The 19,743-nt window shown below is 42.9% G+C and overlaps 1 protein-coding gene across 4 annotated transcripts in view; it reads right to left on the bottom strand.

The window, feature by feature from the left end:
- Positions 1–19,743, bottom strand: part of ZFHX4 (zinc finger homeobox 4) — a 201,630-nt gene that overhangs the window by 2,587 nt on the left and 179,300 nt on the right. For all 4 annotated transcript variants that reach the window (XM_070477195.1, XM_070477196.1, XM_070477197.1 and 1 more), the window contains exons 7-11: positions 17,634–17,767; positions 17,208–17,408; positions 16,551–16,668; positions 10,299–15,704; positions 1–1,667 (exon numbers count right to left, since the gene is read on the bottom strand). The exon at positions 1–1,667 is cut by the window's left edge and continues 2,587 nt beyond it. In XM_070477195.1, the coding sequence (XP_070333296.1) occupies positions 199–1,667; positions 10,299–15,704; positions 16,551–16,668; positions 17,208–17,408; positions 17,634–17,767 (7,328 nt within the window). In that variant the 3' untranslated portion in view covers positions 1–198. The remainder of the gene's footprint in view (positions 1,668–10,298; positions 15,705–16,550; positions 16,669–17,207; positions 17,409–17,633; positions 17,768–19,743) is intronic.

The raw sequence follows: 19,743 nt of genomic DNA, 5'->3' as shown, positions 1-19,743 counted from the left end.
AACCATTTGTATCAGTTCTGTCCATTACATACCATCCTATATTGCCAGCATATCAATATGGGAACAACAATCCTGAGTCAATCATTTGGTACTGTAATTTTTGGGTTAGAGAAGCTTTGGAACTGCAGTTAAAAGTCTTATTTTTTTTTTTTAATTTTTTTTTTTTTTTTTTTTAAGCACGGGATCCTGTCTTCACCCCTACACACTGAACATATCCATTCGGATGCTATTGAAATTACCATCTAGGCCAGAAGCAGGCTTAGCTTTCACTTCCAAAGAACTATCTAAGTCTTCCAGCTTCTGGCTCAGCTCACTGTCAGACTCATCTGAACAACTTTCTGCGGGTAGTGAGGTTTGAACCCCTGAGGTGCTGCGCAAACTTGAGGTAACCGTTGAAGGCAAGGAGAGGGGAGGAGGAGGAGAAGGGGGAGAAGCAGCTCTCCTGGCAGATGCTTGGAAAAGGATATTAGGCCAGGACTTCATGGAGAAGCAAGAGAGATGAGGATAGGTGTTATTAGAAGCTGCAGACTGCGAGGTAGATGTGGTGTTAGGGTTAGGGGAGCAGACTGAGTGAGGTAATAATCTAACATGCTCTTTGGCATTTCTCATTGCTTGTTTGATTGTTTTCTCTTTGTGCAAGCTTGACTGGAGGTGTTGGCTAAGTGCTTCATTCCCACCGATGGCCACATCACAGGCGAGACACTGATATCTGCTGACCGGGACGCGAAGCACTGTCTCTTGTGGGTCAATCAAAGGCTGACCGAAATAACAGAAGGACTTTTGATGGTTTACTGCGGCGTCTTCATCAGTAAACATCATCTGGCACTTTCTGCATATAAACTCATACTTGACGAATGGAACCACGTAAGTGTCTGAAAAGTCTGCACTTTTGGACTCTAACTGGGGTTCTTCTTTTGTGCTTTCTGTAGCGGGACTCTGGTCTCCCTTGGTTTCCGAAGCGTCGCTGGGGGTGGGCGGCAGCTGCTCGCTCTCCGCTTTGGAGGTCTTCGCCTGCAGGGCTTTCTGCTCCTGCTGCTGCTTCTGATGCTTCTGCAGGGACTCCTGCAGGTTCTGCTGGTACTGTTGGTACTGCTGCAGCAGGGTCCCCGGGGACAGCCCCGCCAGGGTCTGCGGCATGGCGGGGCCGTAGGGAAAGAGGCTCTCCATGCCGCAAACCGGCGGCAGGTAGCCTCCTTGCACCGCGCCGGGAAGCTGGGGGGTGAAATAGGAAGCAAAGCCAGGGATGAAATACGGCAAGAACTGTCCGCCCAGGAAGGACGCGGGGTCGCCGGCGATGGCGTTCTGTAAAGCCTGCAGCTGAGAAGGGTCCACAGGCGTGTCGCCCACGACTTTGCCCAACACTGAAAGAGCAGAGATTTTTTCCTCTTTTTTGGGGTGTTTTTCTGGTTTTGTGGCCTCGAGGTCCTCCTCTTTGATTTTTTTGACCTTGTTTGGCTTCGTCGGCTTTTTCTCAGAGTCTTTGTTCTGCGGCTCGGTCTGCTGTCCGGACAGAGAGGGTGGCGGCGGCGGCGGCGGCGGCGGAGGGGGCGGCGGAGGCGCTGGAGTCTGCAGCAGAGGCTTGGCGGGGGCGCTGCTGAGAGACAGGGCAGGAGACGAAGTAGCTGAAGGAGGAAACCCAAGCATGCCTGCACCCGGCGGCGTCAACGCTGCAAAAGGATAACAGAGAGACGCCCGCGGTCAGTGCCCGGAGCCACTCGGATGCTCAACCCCTAGACAGCCCTGGAGAACATTAGTAACACGCACCAGGAATGGTCAAGGGCACCGGGTTTTCTGTCTTCCTTTCCTTTTTCCTATTTAGTTTCAGACCCCCACAGTTAACTCTCAGAAGTGGAATCTACGCAGTTGTCTGTGTTAGTCGCTCAGTCATGTCCAACTCTTCGCAACCCCATGGACTGGAGCCTGGCTGTCCACGGAATTCTCCAGGCAAGAATTCTGGAGTGGGTAGCCGTTCCCTTCTCCAGGGGAATCTTCCCAACCCTGGCATGGAACCCAGGTTTCCCGCACTGCAGGCCCACTCTTTACCACTGTCTAAGCCACCAGGGGAACCCTCTACGTAGCTGAGCAAGATTTTACTCAGAGAACAAAATGCTCGACAGTGGGCCAGGAGAAAACAATAACGACAACAACAACCACCTGGTGAACCCGTGGGCCATTCTAACTTATACACTTTGCAAGACCCCTCCTTCATTTTAACCAATTCTTACTGTACCTCTGGGAAGGTAGGCCCACTTGCCCTTCCCTGGAGCAGTCTAACAATTACCACATTCACTAAAAATAACCAGCTATCACTAAAAAATGAATTTCATTTTGTTTTTTCTGCCTAACTTCTGATAGAAAAATACCTTTGCATCGGATAAAGAAGGCAATAGTAAATGCCTACTAAAGATACCAAATAACAACTAGCAGTGACATCAAGCTCTTCTTCACTAGGATGGAGCGTGGTTAGGCCTGATTTCATTGTTCAGGGTATAGGGTAAGCTACTCATTACTCCCTATTATGACACTTTGGCCAACAGTACTTGATAGGAATTACATGTGTCAACACACAACTTTATCACTACCCCTCCACCCCATCGCCTTCCCCCAACAGCCAAACATGCTTCTTCCAGGTTTACTTGTAGTAGGCATAAATGATTCTCATATCATTAGAGAAGGAGAACTAAATGCTCAGTAGGCAGACACATGTGGGGTAGAGTGTGACTTGAAATGGAAGAGATCTTTGCTGGATTTCAAGCATGCAGTCTAAGGTAGTGGCTGGTAAAAGCCTATCACAAAGCCATTTTTAGGCTCTGGATAGTTGGGTGAAAAACTAAAAGACAACTCAAGGTAGAAATGGGAACTGTAAAAGTCTGTGCCTTTCCTGAGTCTGTTTTTTTAGAGGCAAATACAGTTGGTTGCAAGAGGAACAGACTGGAAGCCTAACTGGGTTGTGGTTTGTTCTTCAATGAAGGAAGGCTCACTACCAAATGATCCAGACAAGGGCCATGATGGAGGTCTGATGTGCTGATGGAAGAAATAACTAAGAGAAGGTGAATGAAGTTTCAGTGTGTGGCTGTGGGGAAAACTCTTTTTTAAATATTGGCTAGTCTTCTATGCTAAATGCAACATTTGGGTGTTAAAAAAAAAAGAAAAATAACTGACACAAAAAGTGACACACATTTCTTTAGCTAGAAGAAGAACTTTAATTTTTTAATTGGCCTTTACCCAGCTGAGAAACCTTGTCTAAGGCTTAGCATTCAAGACACTCTCAAGTCCTCAACATCACTCTCAACCTGACCCCAATCATTATCATATTACTGTCAATTAGCCTAGCTTATTATTGGCTGCTCTTCTTTTCGACCTCACCACACCCAATTTTTCTCTGACGTGCCTGCTTTGAAATCATTTCTGTAGTTGTATTATTAACAGTATTTAAGGAATTTTCATCATGTTAGGGAATAGTCTTCCAATATCCTCAATGGTAAGTGGGGATGGATGCTAAAAATTCCATTTTTTTTAAAGTAAGTCAATGGAGTCCTAGTATGGTAAAGTGAGTTGACAGAAAGAAATCTACAACTGAATGGTAGATGTGGGAGTGGGGAAACTAAATTTTACAGCTGTCACTCAAATTCAGCTTCCTGTCAAACAGAATCTATTTCCAATATTAAACAATTGCAATATTGAAAATGAAAGAAAATAATCCTTGAAACTAGTAACATTGTATTTCCAGGAGAAACTGATAGCAAATATCCACATTTCACAGCAGAATGGCTGACACATTCAAAATAAATTTAAATGAAATTGGCTTAAGATTTGCAGGGCTATGGTAGGAATAACGAGTTATTAATAATTCCTGGATATTTAATCCAATTTAATATGATAGACTTAGATTCTATGGGACTTAGACACAGGCCAAGAGAAAACTGTGAAAGATGGGGTTGCTTTTGGGGCCCAAACCCACAACTCCCTTGCCTTTTCCTACATTGTGATGCCTGGTGCCTTAATCTTTCCACTTGCCTCTCTGTAAAATTTTATTAACAAGAAAAAAAACAAAAAACAAAAGATATGAATAAACCCACGTCTGAAAAGGATCAATATATACTAGATTAGATAATTTGAGACTTTATTTTGCTATGATATTCTGATTTCATGATATTCTCAGCTATTTTCCACTTAACAGAGGGTAGTGTATTAATTCAAAAGAATTAATCCCTGATTCATAGAGTTTCAGGCATGAGTGATTTGAGTGGAAGCAGCTTTATGGAGGACAGAAGATCCTTCCTTGTACTGTTAGAATGATATTAGGTTGGTAGCCAGCCTCTTTTGCCTACTCATAATGCCAATCTTAGTTTTGGGTCAAGAACATCTAGGCTTCATACTCAATAATTTTTCCTCTACTGCCTAACTGCTTTCCCTCCTAAATCTAAGGAAACTGATGGCTTACCTATCTCTCTGACATGAGAATTTAAGACAAGAGAAATTTTAAGGAACTAAGACTTTAAAAAATCGCAGTGGTAGTTAGAAAGCAAGTAGATCGATATTTGTTGACTCAGGCTTTCCTATCAGATGGGGTCTACAAATTCTTGTCTAGAGGTCATATAACAAAGTAATGAAAATTTTTAGAAGACTGCAGTAGGAATCTTAACTACTATAGTCAAAGACTATCGGGGATTTTTAGAAATTCAACATCTTGAGGAGTAAGCTGAGTTAAACAATTAGCTAAGTAAAATTTTTAGTAAACAAGATACAGACTAAGGATAATGAATAATGTACATCAGGTCTACTACTAAAAGACATACACTTGTAGAAGTTCATAATCAAAAATTCCGTAGTCAACTGATGTATGAAAACCAGATTTAGAACAGAAAAACTGAACACCAATCACGATGCAGAATAAGTGGTGGTAATTACAAAAGATGGGGCTTCCCTGGTGGCGCAGTGGGAAAGAATCCTCCTGCTAATGCAGGAGATGCAGTTTCCATCCCTGAGTCAGGAAGAGTCCCCTAAGTGAAGGACAAGGCAACCCACTCTAGTATTCTTGCCTGGGAAATCCCATGGACAGAAAAGCCTGGTGGGCTACAGTCTATGGGGTCGCACACAACTGACTGACAACTGTTGACTGACAACAACAGTTATACAACATACCTTCTTTCCTGTTCCCTAACTCCTGATCCAATTTTCTGAAATTTCACTGAGAGATTAAAGTTTTCCTACAGATGATCTCCTATTACCGTGATTTTGTTTAGTTTTGTTTTCCTAAAACTGCTAGAGTGTGTTGGTCGCTTAGTTGTATCTGACTCTTTGTGACCCCAAGGACTGTAACTGGCCAGGCTCCTCTGTCCATGTGATTTTCCAGGCAAGAATACTGGAGTGGGTACCCATTTCCTTCTCTGGGCATCTTCTGGACCCAGGGATCAAACCCAGGTCTCCTGCACTGCAGGTGGATTCTTTACCATCTGAGCCCCCAGTAAAGTCTGAAACTGCTGTCTATGCCCCCAAAGTAATGCTTTTGGGAAGAAAATGCCTGTCTCCCCATGAACATAGCATAGATTTAGTGCTTTTTCCCCAAGTTGCTTTGATCTAGGTCTCCCAGAGGAAAAATTTATTCTTGAGGTGAAAAATAACACTTATTATGTACACAGGCCAAAGACAATTGTGCAAAAATTATTAAATACTTACTCTTATCTAGATTTACCCAAAAAATGCTAGTATATTATACTGAGGTATGAGAAAAATGCAAAAGGCATGTTCTAAAGTTCCATTTAAGGGAACTGGGTTAGTCAGTATTTCCAGAGACTAATGGAACATATAAAAATCAGTCACATAAAAAGAATCAGACACTGCTTAAAACAATAAAGTAAATATGTTAAAAATAGAAAATCAAGTTATTTTCTTATTCTTCTTGAGGAAAAAGCCAAAAGAAGCTAACCTCCTAAAGGATAAAATGTGAAAGTTTTCTAATTTTTTCCAGGTGTACAGCCATATGATTTTCTATTACCATTTTCCCTTTTTGCATATGATCATTATAGAAAAAGACAAATGTGGAAAAAATTTTTAGCAGAAAATAATTCATTTTGTTAAAAAATAAGTAATAGTAAGTAGTGATCCTAAACATGTTTTTGTTTAGTCACTAAGTTGCATCTATCTGTTCTGCAACCTTGTGGACTGCAGCCTGCTGGACCACTCTGTCCATGAGATTTCTCAGACAAGAATACTGGAGTGGGTTGCCATTTCCTCCTCCAGCGGATCTTCCCAACCCAGGGATCAAACCCATGTCTCCTGCTTGGCAGGTGGATTCTTTACCACAGAGCCACTTGGGAAGCCCAATATTGAACACAGGCCTCAGTCATTGTTCAGGAAGCAGGCTCACATGATGGATATTACTCTTCAAAGGGTCTTCCTTGTGTTCTTGAAAGACCAAACAATTTGGAAATTAAGATAAAAAAGTTTTATGAGAATTAATGCTGCTAAAACAGTAAGAATTCCATCCAAAAAAATTTGGAGGTTGATAAATGCTAAACTGAATATGTACATTTCAATTAAGTCAGTTTGAGGGTGCAGCCTTTGGAATCAGACTTATTACTTATTTTATGGCTGATCTCATTCAATGAAGCACTTTTTAGTGATTTTCTTAGGAACAAAATCTTAAAATGGGCCCAAGGTGAACACATCATATTATCAAAATTTATTCATATAGATAATAAACTGTTAGAAGAGCCCAGTGCATGTGAGAGATACAGGAATATTCTACTTATGAAGTAATTTTCTTCTTTTATTTCACCTAGCTGTTATACCTATTTCTTCCACAGAGCATAGGAGATACTTGTTTGATGAAATGTAATCCAGTAGAAAGATGCTGACAGTGAGATGGAGAGTCACAGCTCTACTCCATGAGATAATTAAAATATTTGGCATTACCCACCACAGATCAATTAACCTTAAAAAAGATGTGAGCTGGAAGTGCGGGAATTCAGGCTCTCAGATGGGATCCTGCTGGTAACTGTGCTGTGCTAATGTTTGAACTCCATCAAAAACAAACAACTAATTCAAGAGAAATTGCAAATTCCAGTAGGTGTGTTCATGGACCTTTTCTCTATATAACACTCTCGTCTGTTTTGGTCCATGATTTAATCATAGAGCAGACACATGGTGCCTTTGGTACCTGAAGCCTTTAAAAACTTCAGCTGCATGTAACAAATTCTGATAAATTCTCTCTTCATTTTTATTGTATTTTCTAATTTTTCCTTGTTATGGCTACTTAGATACACCCATCATTTAAAAGTCAACATTTAATTTCCAAGTTCATGGCATTTTTAATGTACCTTTGATATTAATTTCCCACTTTGATATTAATTTCTCATTTAAATGCTTTCTTCTCTGCACTCGCCCTCTCTGTTTTTTGAGTCTTCTAACTTTATTGAGACTTTCAATGGCTAAGTCAAAGATCTCCCTTGGTAAATTGTACTTGAAAATATGTGTGTTATTTTCAAATCTTTTTATATTGACTTCTAACATAATTCCACAATTATAAGAGAACAGACTCTGTGTGATTTTAATACCTTGTCCTTGTTTTATATCCCTGGATATATTCCAGCGTCTCCTAGCTTATAGTCTGCTGCTGCTGCTAAGTCACTTCAATCATGTCCAACGCTGTGCAACCCCATAGACGGCAGCCCACCAGGCCCTGCCATCCCTGGGATTCTCCAGGAAAGAACACTGGAGTGGGTTGCCATTTCCTTCTCCAATGCATGAAGTGAAAAGTGAAAGTGAAGACACTCAGTCACATACGACTCTTAGCAACCCCATGAACTGCAGCCTACCGGGCTCCTCCATCCATGGGATTTTCCAGGCAAGAGTGCTGGAGTGGGTTGCCATTGCCTTCTCCAAGTTTATCATCTATGGGAACTTGAATAGAATTTGTATCCTACCGTTGTGTGAAAATTGTATAAACCTTAATTATATTGAAATGGTTCATGGTGTTTTTCAGGTCTACTATATCCTACTTTTCTATATATTCAGTCTACTAATTTTTGAGAGTTTGATATTGAAACATCAACTGAAAATCTTAATTTATCTACTTAAAAATAATTGTAATATATAGTGGAAATATATATAACTTTATTCTGTATTTTCCAAGTATCTTGTAAATGTGTTATATTTTCATAATTTAAAAATAAAAGAGAGAGAGAGAGAGAGAGAGAAAAAAAAACAGTGCTCATCAACAAGGGCCTGCCTCTAACATCTTTCCACAACTCTGATAGTTTTGCCAATCCATATTTCAGAAGAAGGATATAAATTATATTTATGGTGGTAGAATGAGGAGAAAAGTTAGGTTGTTTAAGTATTTCATAAACATATTCTCCCCTCTCCCTCCTGGCTTTCTCTTGCACAGGCCCTCTGGGTACTAGTTTCAGAGTGACAAAGGGGAAAGGCAGTCAGCGAAGGGCTCATTGTCTAAGCAAAGGCCTTCTGATCCAGTGGAGAGAAAAACAAGATGTCCTGATCACCACTTAGGAGGGTGACTACACAGGATCATCCATCAAAGCTGGCTTGAAGATTAAAGGCACACATACTTGAACTGTTCTTAGCCCATTGTAAATACCAAATTTTATTCTATTTTACATAATTTTAAAATTTATATGTGTTCATGGAGTTTTTCCACATTAGACAGTATGTGGAAAAGCTCTATTTTACATAACTGATCATAGTAGTTTTTCCACATAAGACATTTTTCTAGATATTGGTTAATAATCACAGTGATGTATAAAGTGAGACTAGAAGACTAATACATTCAGATGCAAAACAATTAGCCATTGCATTATTCTTTAACTATATTTGACTTAATTGAAAGGTACAAACACATAATTGTAGCTCTAATATTTAAGGCCCTAAGAATATTTAGATAATTAAGCCCAAGTATGTTCCGTACCCATAGGTGGACAATGGAAGGTAACTGGTGCTATAGTTAAAGAAAAGGGCCTTGAATAAATTTTCTGGGTAGAACTCTTTGTATTTGGAGATTCACTCTACTTCTCTCTAAAGCCAACAAGTCTTTCTGGACAAGGAACCAGCTGAGTTAGCTGTGGCCAAGAGGTCACCTGCCACCACTGTTTTTATGTCTCCCAAACTAAAAATGGGAATATTTTCCAAAGTCACATTAAAATGAAAATTGCCATCAGAGGATGAAATTGAAAGGTTTGAAATTTATGTAAAAAGTCTAATTTGGAAAATGAAAAAAAAAAAAAAAAAGCCTTCCTATCATGTTTTGGAAACTTCCCAGATGTATTTGTTCATTCTAGATGTCTCTTTGGAATGTCATAATTTCCTTGTTAAAAAAAAATAATACTGTTAATTTGGAAAATAAAACTTAGTTTAAAAAGAAACTAGAATCTTTTTTTTTCTTAGTTTGCGTAAGGTACCACTTTTGTTATACGTGTGGTTACGTGAATGCCTATAATACTTCATACTTTTTTTTTTCCCAATAACTAGATACCTATACTTATTCACAAAATCTAAACTGTACAAACTGCATTTGTCTTGATAAGCAAGGAATTGGAGTCATCATCTAGGAGTGCCTCAAGCAGTTGCCATTTTGTTCTGTCTTGATTATAAATCTAGGCTATGGGTGGTGGTAGAAAGATATGAAGTACTATTAATGTATTGTTAAGGTTGTAAATATACTTAAGAAACAAATGAATGCTACTAAAAGCAAAATTGTACAAATTATCATAGAAGTGAATACTTAGTAATTAAATTTCACATATCTGTTTTACTACCTGCTGGGTATAATGCAGGGCATTCCTGTGGCTAGAAGGCTCTTAGCTTTTGAACTTCCTGGCACTTAAGGGGAAAAAAAACCCAAAACAGTACAAAAGCAAAAAAAAAAAAAAAAAAAAATCAGTATTCCTTGGAAAAACATAAATTAAGATGCCAATGAATGCTTTAATACTTTACTTTCTTAATATGTATAACAAATTTCATGTCACAGGTCTGTGCTGAAATGCCATTTGAAATTAATTTTGAAATGAGTATAAAAAAGGAATGTTTCTGAGATATAATGATATAAATAGCGTATTTCTGAGACTCTAATCTACCTCTAATCTACCTTATTCTGCACATGTTTGGGGTGGTGTACTGCTTGGTTATTAACTATAGCCACTGAAATATATATTCCAAATAGCTTAATGGTTTCACCTACTGAAATTAAGAGATCCGATATACCCCTATTCTTGGTTACATGTCATTGGCTGACTAATATCACTTAATTCATTAGACTGACTCTCCTTGACATGACTTACTGTTTGAATTTTGTGGAAATCCGGGCAAGGAGGATGGACCGTTCATTCCAGGGAGAAGGACTGGGGGGAGGCCCGGGAGTCCTGGGTAGGCTGCGGGCAGACTGATGCCGTGGAGGGAGCTGCTGTCCATCATGCTTGGCTGCTGCACTGCTAAGCCCAGCACGTCTGAAGCTTTCTTTATACGGTCAAGTTCTTGCTGAGCCATCAGCTGTCTAACGGTCGTGGGAGCCAAGTAATCTTTCTCCCGATCAAGCTGACTCCCAACGGTCTCCCTCACTTTGGAAATGTGCTGTTTGGAGAAAATATGATCTCTGATGGACAAGCGGGCAGAGTATTTCACCCCACAAAGGGTACACTCTGGTTTGGCGCCTTCCGTTCCACTTTGATTGATCATGAAAGGCTTCCCTATGTTAATTTTAAATTTCTTTTCCTTTGCTCTTGCATTCTGGAACCACACCTGGACCACACGTTTGGGCAGACCAATCTCATTCCCTAGCATCTCACATTCTTGCATGGTTGGAGTTCGGTAGTCACTGAAGCAAGCCTTGAGAACCTTGAGTTGGAGATTGCTCATCTGGGTTCTGAAACGCTTGTGACCTGGTCGGTCATTGCTTTTGGATTTGAAAGGATTGCTGGAGCCGAATGGATTTGGCGAACTGGGGTCAGCTATGCTAGACGTTTCACTGCGGTCGGCATTGTCATCGGGGTCATCCGTGATATAAAAGCTTTGGTCATGGTCACCATCTTTATCACTGAAAGGGATCGAAGGACTCGTGAGAGAGAAGAGAAACTTCTCATCACAGACCTCCGTGGTGGGGGTGGTCGCTGTTTTCGGCAAAGCGTCGAGAGTTTTGCCCTCTTTAGGAGACAAAGCTGGCTTCACCTCTCCGGAGCTCCCCGTGGTGCTTTCCATTTCTGCGTTCCCCTCGTCTCCGGTGGTGGCGTCACTGATCGCTGTATTAATGGACGAAGTCTCATCAAAATCAGTTTTATTTTGATCATACCCAGCCTCAGCAGGAGGGGCGTTTAAATTCTCTACATCCTCAGAACATTCTGCTTTGAAGGAAGAAGGGCTTAAGAGATTCTTCGGCGACAGTTCTGCCGTCTTGCTAACAGGTGTCGACACTGTAGAAGCCAACTCATTCTCACTCGAGAGATCGATTTTCGTTAATGGCAAAGATGGATAATCAAAATAAATGTATTTCTGTGGGCTATCTCCGCCATCTTCGGCGGATATTAAAGGGCTTGGTGGCAAGCTGTAACCTGCCTGCTTGCCTTCATTCCAGTGCCGGGAGCGAATGTGGCTTTCTAAAGCTGACTTGGCCTTGAACAGGGCTCGGCAGAAAGGACAGCGTTTATGCGATTGTGCTGGACCCACCGCCCGGAACTGGCCTTTTCTTTCTCGCGCTCTTGTATTCTGGAACCAGACCTGCACGACCCTTTTCTTCAGCCCCACTTCCCGTGCGATGTGATCGAGCATTTTCCGGGTGGGGTTGGAATCCAGTAGGTATTTTTCATAGAGAATTTCCAGTTGTTCCGGAGTGATGGTGGTCCTCAAGCGCTTATCACGGTGTTGGTCCTCCCCACTGTTCCCACCTTCCTTCTCACTGCAGTTGTTCTCTTCCTTCTCATCCAGTTTCCTCTTAAGGGAAGTGGCCACGGTGGCCGGGGCTGTGGGATGGGAGGAAGCCGTCTGCGGGGGCATCTGTGTGAGAGGACCACCGAGCAGCTGTCCGGTCATCAGGGAATTGTTGGGGTCAAATATCATGTAGGGCATGTCCATGGGCCGTTCCAGGAACGGGGAGTGAAGGAATTGGTTCTGAGCAGCCAGGAAGTGCATGTGCTGATGCTCCTGCCAGAGTTCCAAGGTAGGGAAGGCAACTGTACACTGATCACATTGGTACTGCAGTAACTGTGGAGGTAGACTGTTCTGGAGAGAAGTCATGGAAATCTGCAGCGGACTGGAAGGGACGGGGGTCTGAGAAGCCGAGGGAGGTCGTCCCAGGAGTTGGGGCGGTTTGGGTGGCAGGGGCTGAGTGGTTGAGGCCGGCGGTGGCGGTGGCGGGTCCGAGGAAGAAGATGCTGTCGGCAGGGCTGGTTTGGTGCCTGGAGGGTGGGGCGAGGGGTCACCCGACTTTGGCTTTTCTGTAGGATACTCGGGCTTTGGAGACGTCTTTTCTGGTTCCGGTTTGGGTGATGGGATCAGGGGGGTGCTGGTCCCAGAAGCAGAGCCCCCCGCAGGGGCAGGATTGGTTTTGGCTGCTTCGGTCTGGCCAGGCACTGTGCAATGCTTATACACCACCTGATCCGTGGCGTCCATGGAGTCTTCGGTTTGGCTCTCATCTTGGGCGTCATCGTCTTCATCCTTGTAACACTGCTTTTTCTGATGCGTGATCAAGTCGAAGATCCTGGGGAAAACCACACTGCACTTTTTACACTGGTATTGCATGTTGCTCGTTCGGATGTACCGTTCATTTGTGAGTTCTCTTTTTTCGTTGTCTTTTGTCTCTGTTTGATTCTCATAACTCTTCCGCGCCTTCTGCCGAGCATTCTGGAACCAGACAACGATAACCCGGGTGGGGAGATTGAGAACGGTGGAAAGTTGTTCGATTTCATCATCCTTCGGGTAAGCGTTAGTGTCAAAAAAGTCTTGAAGAACCCGAAGCTGGTAGTCAGTAAACCTGGTCCTGGAAGACCTTTTACTGAAGGATGTGTCTGATTTGTAATGTTCTAGGGAGGAGGGCTGGGGGTCCATTCTGATATCTTCTAAAACCGTTATGGGAGGGTTACTGAAGTTGTAGGGCGAATCCTTATTTCTCTGCCGCTCCTTAAAAAGCGTGTTTCGAAACCAGTGCTTGATAACCTTTTGGGAGAGGCCAGACTTCTCCGCCATCTCCTGGATCTGTTCTTCACTCGGAGAATTGTTGATGTCGAAGTAAGCCCTCAGGATTTTCAGCTGATCGTCTGTAATTCTCGTCCTCGGGCGTTTGAACTGCGAATGCCTCAGGAAGTTGGGATCCAAGCCGAGCTGCTGCTGGCAGAGCTGAGTGAGGTCTGCCGAGAGCGTGTCCATCGGAGGCAGCTGCAGGGCGAGCTGGGGCGGGAGGGCGGGATGTTGCACCGACTGCATCATGATGGACGGAAAGAGGGGAAGATCCAGGGATACTGGGAGCTGGACCTGCGGGGGTGCGGAAGGGGGTGGGGGCGGAGGAGGCGGTGGAGGGGGCGGGGGCGGGGGTGGGGGCGGCGGGGGAGTGGGCGCTGGGGCCTGAAGAGGGGTGGAGACCGCGGGGGGCAGTTTCACCGGCCCCAGGGAAGGAGGCTGCGGAGGAGCCGGAGGCAAGGGAGGCGGCGGAGGTGGGGGAGGCGGTGTTTCCGGAGAAGATGGAGAAATGGGATAAAGCTTGTCATAGGCCTCCCTGTACTGACGGGCAAATTTTTCTAGCGCTCCGTACGGAAAAAATTGGCCGTGGACATGCTCCTGGTGACTCTTTAGAATGAGAACGTTGGAGAATAACTTCCCACACGTCCCGCATTCCAACTTCTCCGTGCTTTCGCCTTCCCCACTCTTGCCCTTCTTCTGTACCTTCTGCCTGTTCTCGTTGTACTGAATGACCAGTTCAAAACCGAAGTTTTCCAGTAAGGCTTTGGCTGCGTTTCCTCGGGCCCCTGAAGCGATGCGGGGCGGCGGGATGGATGGTTCCGAGGACTTCGGCTTCTTTCCGAGGTCTTTGCTTTCTTTGAGCCCTTCGCCTTCACTTACACATTCTTGCTTTGGCTTGTCTTGCTTCTCGGCCATCTCTTCTGCCTCCTTGTAAGAGGGCACGTCCTTCATGATGGGGCAGTCAGCACTGGCCACAGGGGTTTGCTCTTGCTTCAATAACTTGCTGGCCTGCTGCTGCTGCGGCTGCGGCTGCGGCTGAGGCTTTTGAGGTGGCAGGTGGGGCTGTGTGGCCTGATACTGTTGTGCTTGCTGCTGGAGAATCTGGAGTTGAGTTTGGCCAACGTGATGTTGGCTTTGAATTTGCTGCTTCAAATCTTCAAGCAGGGACCCGGCCATTCCCGTCATGCCCGGCATGCCAAAGGCTGCAGAGCCTGGCAAGCCTAGATCTGGCCCCAAACTGAACTCCGTCCCGGGTATGTAGAAGGGAAAGAGAAACTGAGGCTGCTGAAACTGCAGCAGCGCTTCTGGGGTCATAGGAAAATGGGGCAAAAACGCGGGGTTGAGAAACTGAGGCTGAAAGAAGGCCGCCTGCTGTTGCAATTCGTGCTGCAGCTGCATCTGAATCTGTGCTGGTGACTGCGGTGGGTGATGCGTAGGTTGAGCAGAGATCAATTCTGGAGTTTGCTTTTTATTTAATTCTTTGGCATCTAAGTGGGTATCTTTGCTGCCTACTGCTGCTAAACTAATGGAATCTAACATCCCTTGGCTGGGACTGTTAACGCTGGCTGCCACTCCGTGCCCACCGGGTGCATGGCCACCGCCGGGCTCCAGCTTTGCCGCCCTCGCCTTTGTCTGATGGAGCACAGACCTCATGTGGATTTCCAAGGTTGAGCTTTGGCTGTACGCAACGTTGCAGATGCTGCACTTGTAGGGTTTGTTATCTGGGCTGTTGTTGGTTTCTTGAGGGACAGGACTGGAGGCTTCCTGCAAAACCTTTTTCAACTTGTGCAGGTGAGACACTGAGTTATAATGGACCAGGAGAATGTTCTTCTGGGTGAACGACTCTTTACACACGGTACACTTATATGGGCGAGATGGATCGAGGAATTTTTCCATCGTAAAATTTGGCCCTTTTCTAAAAGGTAAGGTCCGCTTTGGTTCAGAGCCCATGTCATCTGGAATAGAACTACTGTCACTGCCTACAGGACTTGCCTTCCCTTCATGGTCCACCTCGTACTCTCTCTCCATCTCCTGCTCGAGGGCATGGTCCTCCTGGGCCATAGGTTCACTCTCTGCCCACAGTTCCCCATTCACGGGCAAGGAGGCATACAGCTGTTGAAGTTCGGCTTCACTCAGTTCGGGGTGGCCTGCTTCCAAGTGTTTTTTTAAAGCCTGGAATGTACGGAAACTCCGCTGGCAGAGGTTACACATAGTGGCAGCCCGAATCGCATGATACTGGGAATGTATCTGAAGCTTCTGCATAGTCTTAAAAGCCAAGCTACAGTGGTTACAGCGATACTTGTAAACGTGGCGGTCTGAGACCGAGAGCGGTTGCCTTTTCTGCTGTTCACTTAACTGATCTTGCAGTGTGTCGGAGATTTTCAAATCCTTACTGCTATTTTTATTCCACTCCGACACTTCTGTGGCTTCTTTAGTTGGTTTCTGCTCCTCACTCTTTATTTCCACGCTAGCCTTTGAATCATCGAGACCCGCCATACTTTTGTCATCCATTGGACTGTCACCTGTGTGAAGAAAGCATAAACAGCACTTAGGGGAAGGGAGTCTACAGATTAAATGCCAATGAATATTGTTATGCACGAGCCTCTGGAGGGCTTCCCTGGTGACTCAGTCAGTAAAGAATCTGCTGCTAATGCAAGAGATCGAGGGTTCGATCCCTGGGCTGGGAAGACCCCCTGGAGAAGGAAATGGCAACCCATTCCAGTATTCTTGCCTAGAGAATCCCATGGACAGGGGATCCTGGTGAGCTACAGTCCTTGGGGTCGCAATGAGTCAGACATGACTCAGCGACTAAACCACCACCACCATTGTTAAGGAGGAACCTCCAAAGACATCACCCCTGACCTCAAGGAATTTCAGCATGGGAAGAAAATAAGTCAGAGTTAGCATGCTACCAGCAGTGTGATAGCAAGGGTTATAACCAGTGTTCAGGAATTAGAACCCACAAAATATTCCTGGTCAGTGGTATTTAGGTCCCCCAAGAACAGTTTAGGCTTCCCAGGTCAATCTGGTAAAGAATCTGCTTGTTGAGAAGATCCCCTGGAGAAGAAAATGAAAACCCACTTGCCTGGGAAACCCCATGGACAGAGGAGCCTGGTGAGCCACAGTCCATGGGGTCGCAAAAGAATCAGATATGACTTAGCAACTCAAGAGCAACAATAACAACAAAGGGTCATTTACAGATAGTAGATATGCCTTGGAAATGATGGTTTTTGGAAATGTGTGTTTCTTTTTTTTCCTTTGTGCATCTCAGAAACATAAAATCTTTGATCGTAATGATGCTAGATTAGCATCATGAATAGAAGGCCCAGAGTGTGTCTGGCACAGATCCTGGTCATAGGCTGGCATACCTGAATATTTCCCAGCCCCCTCAGCTGTGATGACTGCAGATGTGTCCCTCTCTGACTTCTCAGAGGCGGCTGCTGGCAGTAGCAAGCTGTTGGGCATCATAACATCAGGGACAGGCACCTGTGAAAAGCAAAGGGGTTCATGACAAAGGTACCCCAGACATCATGGACTCCATCACATTTTACCCCAGACCGTTGTGTACCCTAGTTATATTTTCCAACCAAAGCAGGGACATTCTGTGACTCTTATAGGTCAATGCTCTCCTTTCAAATTTCAGATCAATGCCGTGGCAATGCTGTATTCTTCTTTACTTTTCTTTCTTTAAAAAATGTTTGAAGGTTTCCACAGCCCAGAAATGATAGCCAAGCAAAGATGAAACTCCTAGTGCCCACAGGAATCATCTGATTAACATTATAGGTATGAGAATAAGGCTGCAAAATCTGTGTTGTTGAATCATCTATGCCTTGTATCACACCTGGGGTTTATTCCCAAGTCACAGGAGAAACAAATGGGTCTTTACTTGTGATTTCTACAACACGGTCAGCAAGAGTTTGTCACCACCAGAAGAAATACATTTCTGTCACACTGTAATGACAGATTTTATGTTGATACCTTCATAGAGATGATGGCACGCATGCATCAACATTTGGTACCCTTACTGTCATAAGCAGCTTCTCCACGCAATCCGGAGACACGCTGTGCAGATGCGTCAGATGAAGCTGGAGGTGCATCTTGTTGCTAAGGACGTCCTGGCAGAGGGGACAGCAGATGACCGGCTGCACTGAGTGTTGTGACAAGACGTGCATCTGGATACGACTTTGGTCCCTACTATTGTAGTTACAATAAGGACACTGATAGAACTGGAAAATATCGAATAAACATGACTCCTATTAGTTAACGGATGTTGATGACTTTGGAGCACTAGAAGTCAGACCAAGAGTTAATGACCTTGCCAATTACAGTGTCTACATACATTTAACAGCATGGAATGGTTTGGGGGCTCTACAATGATCAAGGGCAACAGTTAAAAAAAAAAAGTTTACCCAGCAAAGGGAGAAAAAAAGAAAAATACAAACCCTGTGTACCTGTTCGTGACAGAACTTATTGTCCTCTGTAGGCTTTGATCTTTTTGTGGACACATCCTCTTCTTTTGCCAGCAGGAGTGGCTGGGTTCCCCCTGCCACACTGACTTTTAGCTCCTTTTCTGGTGTGATTACTCCTGATTCCCCAAAAGAGAATAAAACATCTCGATCTTAAAAGACTGACAATGTCAAAATCAGAAAAACGATGTCTTTTGCATAGCTTTAAGTCCACTGAATCACCAAAAGGAGGGACAAGCACTTGTAAATGATGCTAATCTCAAAAGGCAAAAACACACTTCTTTTTGTCCACTGACCAAGTGGACTTTATAAATGTGTTTTAAAATGTACTTCTGTCTCCTGTTTAGATAGCCCTCAGTGACCATGAAAGATTCATCAATGGCACATGCTCTCTGCTGTCTCAATATACCTTTATCACATTAAAGCAAATCTATTCCCATTCACAAATGCTAACTTAGAAAATAATTATTTTTGGAACTGTTTCATTACCTATCTTTTTTTTCCTAAAATTCTGGGACACTAAAAACACTTCAAAATTCTGAGAAGGGCTGACAAGTTATAATTCACAAATGAAACCAATGCTTTTTATGTGGTGAATATAGGATTTTAAAATTATACACTATGTATCCACCGCTGCTTTTTTGTGATTTATCCTTGGCTTTAGATGTTTCAGCAGTTGGCTGTGCATATGACATTGTAGTACAAATCAAGAAGACAATTGTTTTATGAGGTTAATCTGAATATTCCGTGTTAAAGACAGTTTAAAATTTTGCCTAGATGAGCAATGTAATGTATAGAAGGCTCACACACATCAAAGGATAGAGTGTGATTCTAATTTCCCAATATAACAGAAAATTCTTTCCAGCATCAATTTTCCCGATAATCTCCTCTGTGAGGCTGGATATTACAGCGACATTGGGTAGGCATGTCACATACATCTCACGACAAACACAAAACCTCATTTACCAGCCATTCCAATCTCATCATAGCACGGCATCATCTGACCTTTTTTCTGCTGTTTATTATGAGTATTTCTAATTTTAACTTTCAATTTTCACCATCTTCCAGTCAATTTGCAACTAAATTATTTCCAGGGTGAGGACACTATCACTGGACAACTGGGTGCAAATACATCTTGAAATGCAATGAAGCTAAACCATTGATTGCTATCAGACCCCGCGTAAATATAGAGTCTAGGCGTAATCTGATTGTATGCTGTGCATGAAGATTTATCTTGATTTTTTTTCCCAATCCACATACGGTTCATATAAATGAACAAATTACACTTTATTGCAAAATAACCCAGTTTTAATTTAAAAATAAGGTCAAGGATGTTATGAAAACAACATAAAAATGAACCCCAAAATAGATTATTTTTCTCTCCTGGATGGAGATGCATGTTTTATACCATACAAATAATTTTAGGAATTTTGAATTCCGAAAGAAATTTGAAAGTAAGTCTGACTCTAAGGAGACTGAAATTAAAATAGAACTTAAATGACATAATGACAATAATGTTATTCCATTGAGGTCTGTGAAAGGTATAGAATTAGTGCTACATTTTCAAACAAATTGCACTGAGACTTATTTCTATTGATAGATTTACAAACACTAGATTTTATTTGAATTGGTACATTTGTCTTATATACACAGATATATTAGAGAAACTTAGATTCTTTCTAGATATTTGAAAATACAATTTACTGTAATTATATTTGAATGATTTAAATCTGAGATAAACTAAAGAATTTTATCATACTGATTAACAATATCCAAGTATTTCATATCCAAAGACATCTCAAAACCAAGAACTCATTACTTATTTTATAAGTAATCCTGGTATCAAAATTTTTTTTTCTTCTAAAAGGAAAATTCTCAAAGCATAATACATTTTGTGCTATCATTTTAAAAGTGTTAAAAACAAATACAAGAAAACAATGTGATATATAAGGTTGGCAAATAAAACTGACTGCTTAAGGTGTCAGATCAAGTTGTATAAAAATGATTGTCACTTAAATCAGCGAGTGTCTATCAGTTGCTTTTTTTCCTGTGAGACTGGAAATTTTTTCTTTTAAAGTTCCTTAATAATGAGGAA

The sequence above is a fragment of the Odocoileus virginianus genome, chromosome 15 (genome assembly GCF_023699985.2).
Source record: "Odocoileus virginianus isolate 20LAN1187 ecotype Illinois chromosome 15, Ovbor_1.2, whole genome shotgun sequence".
Lineage (NCBI taxonomy): Eukaryota > Metazoa > Chordata > Mammalia > Artiodactyla > Cervidae > Odocoileus > Odocoileus virginianus.
The sequence above is the reverse complement of the archived record's forward strand: the minus strand, read 5'-3'. Positions and strand labels throughout refer to the sequence as shown.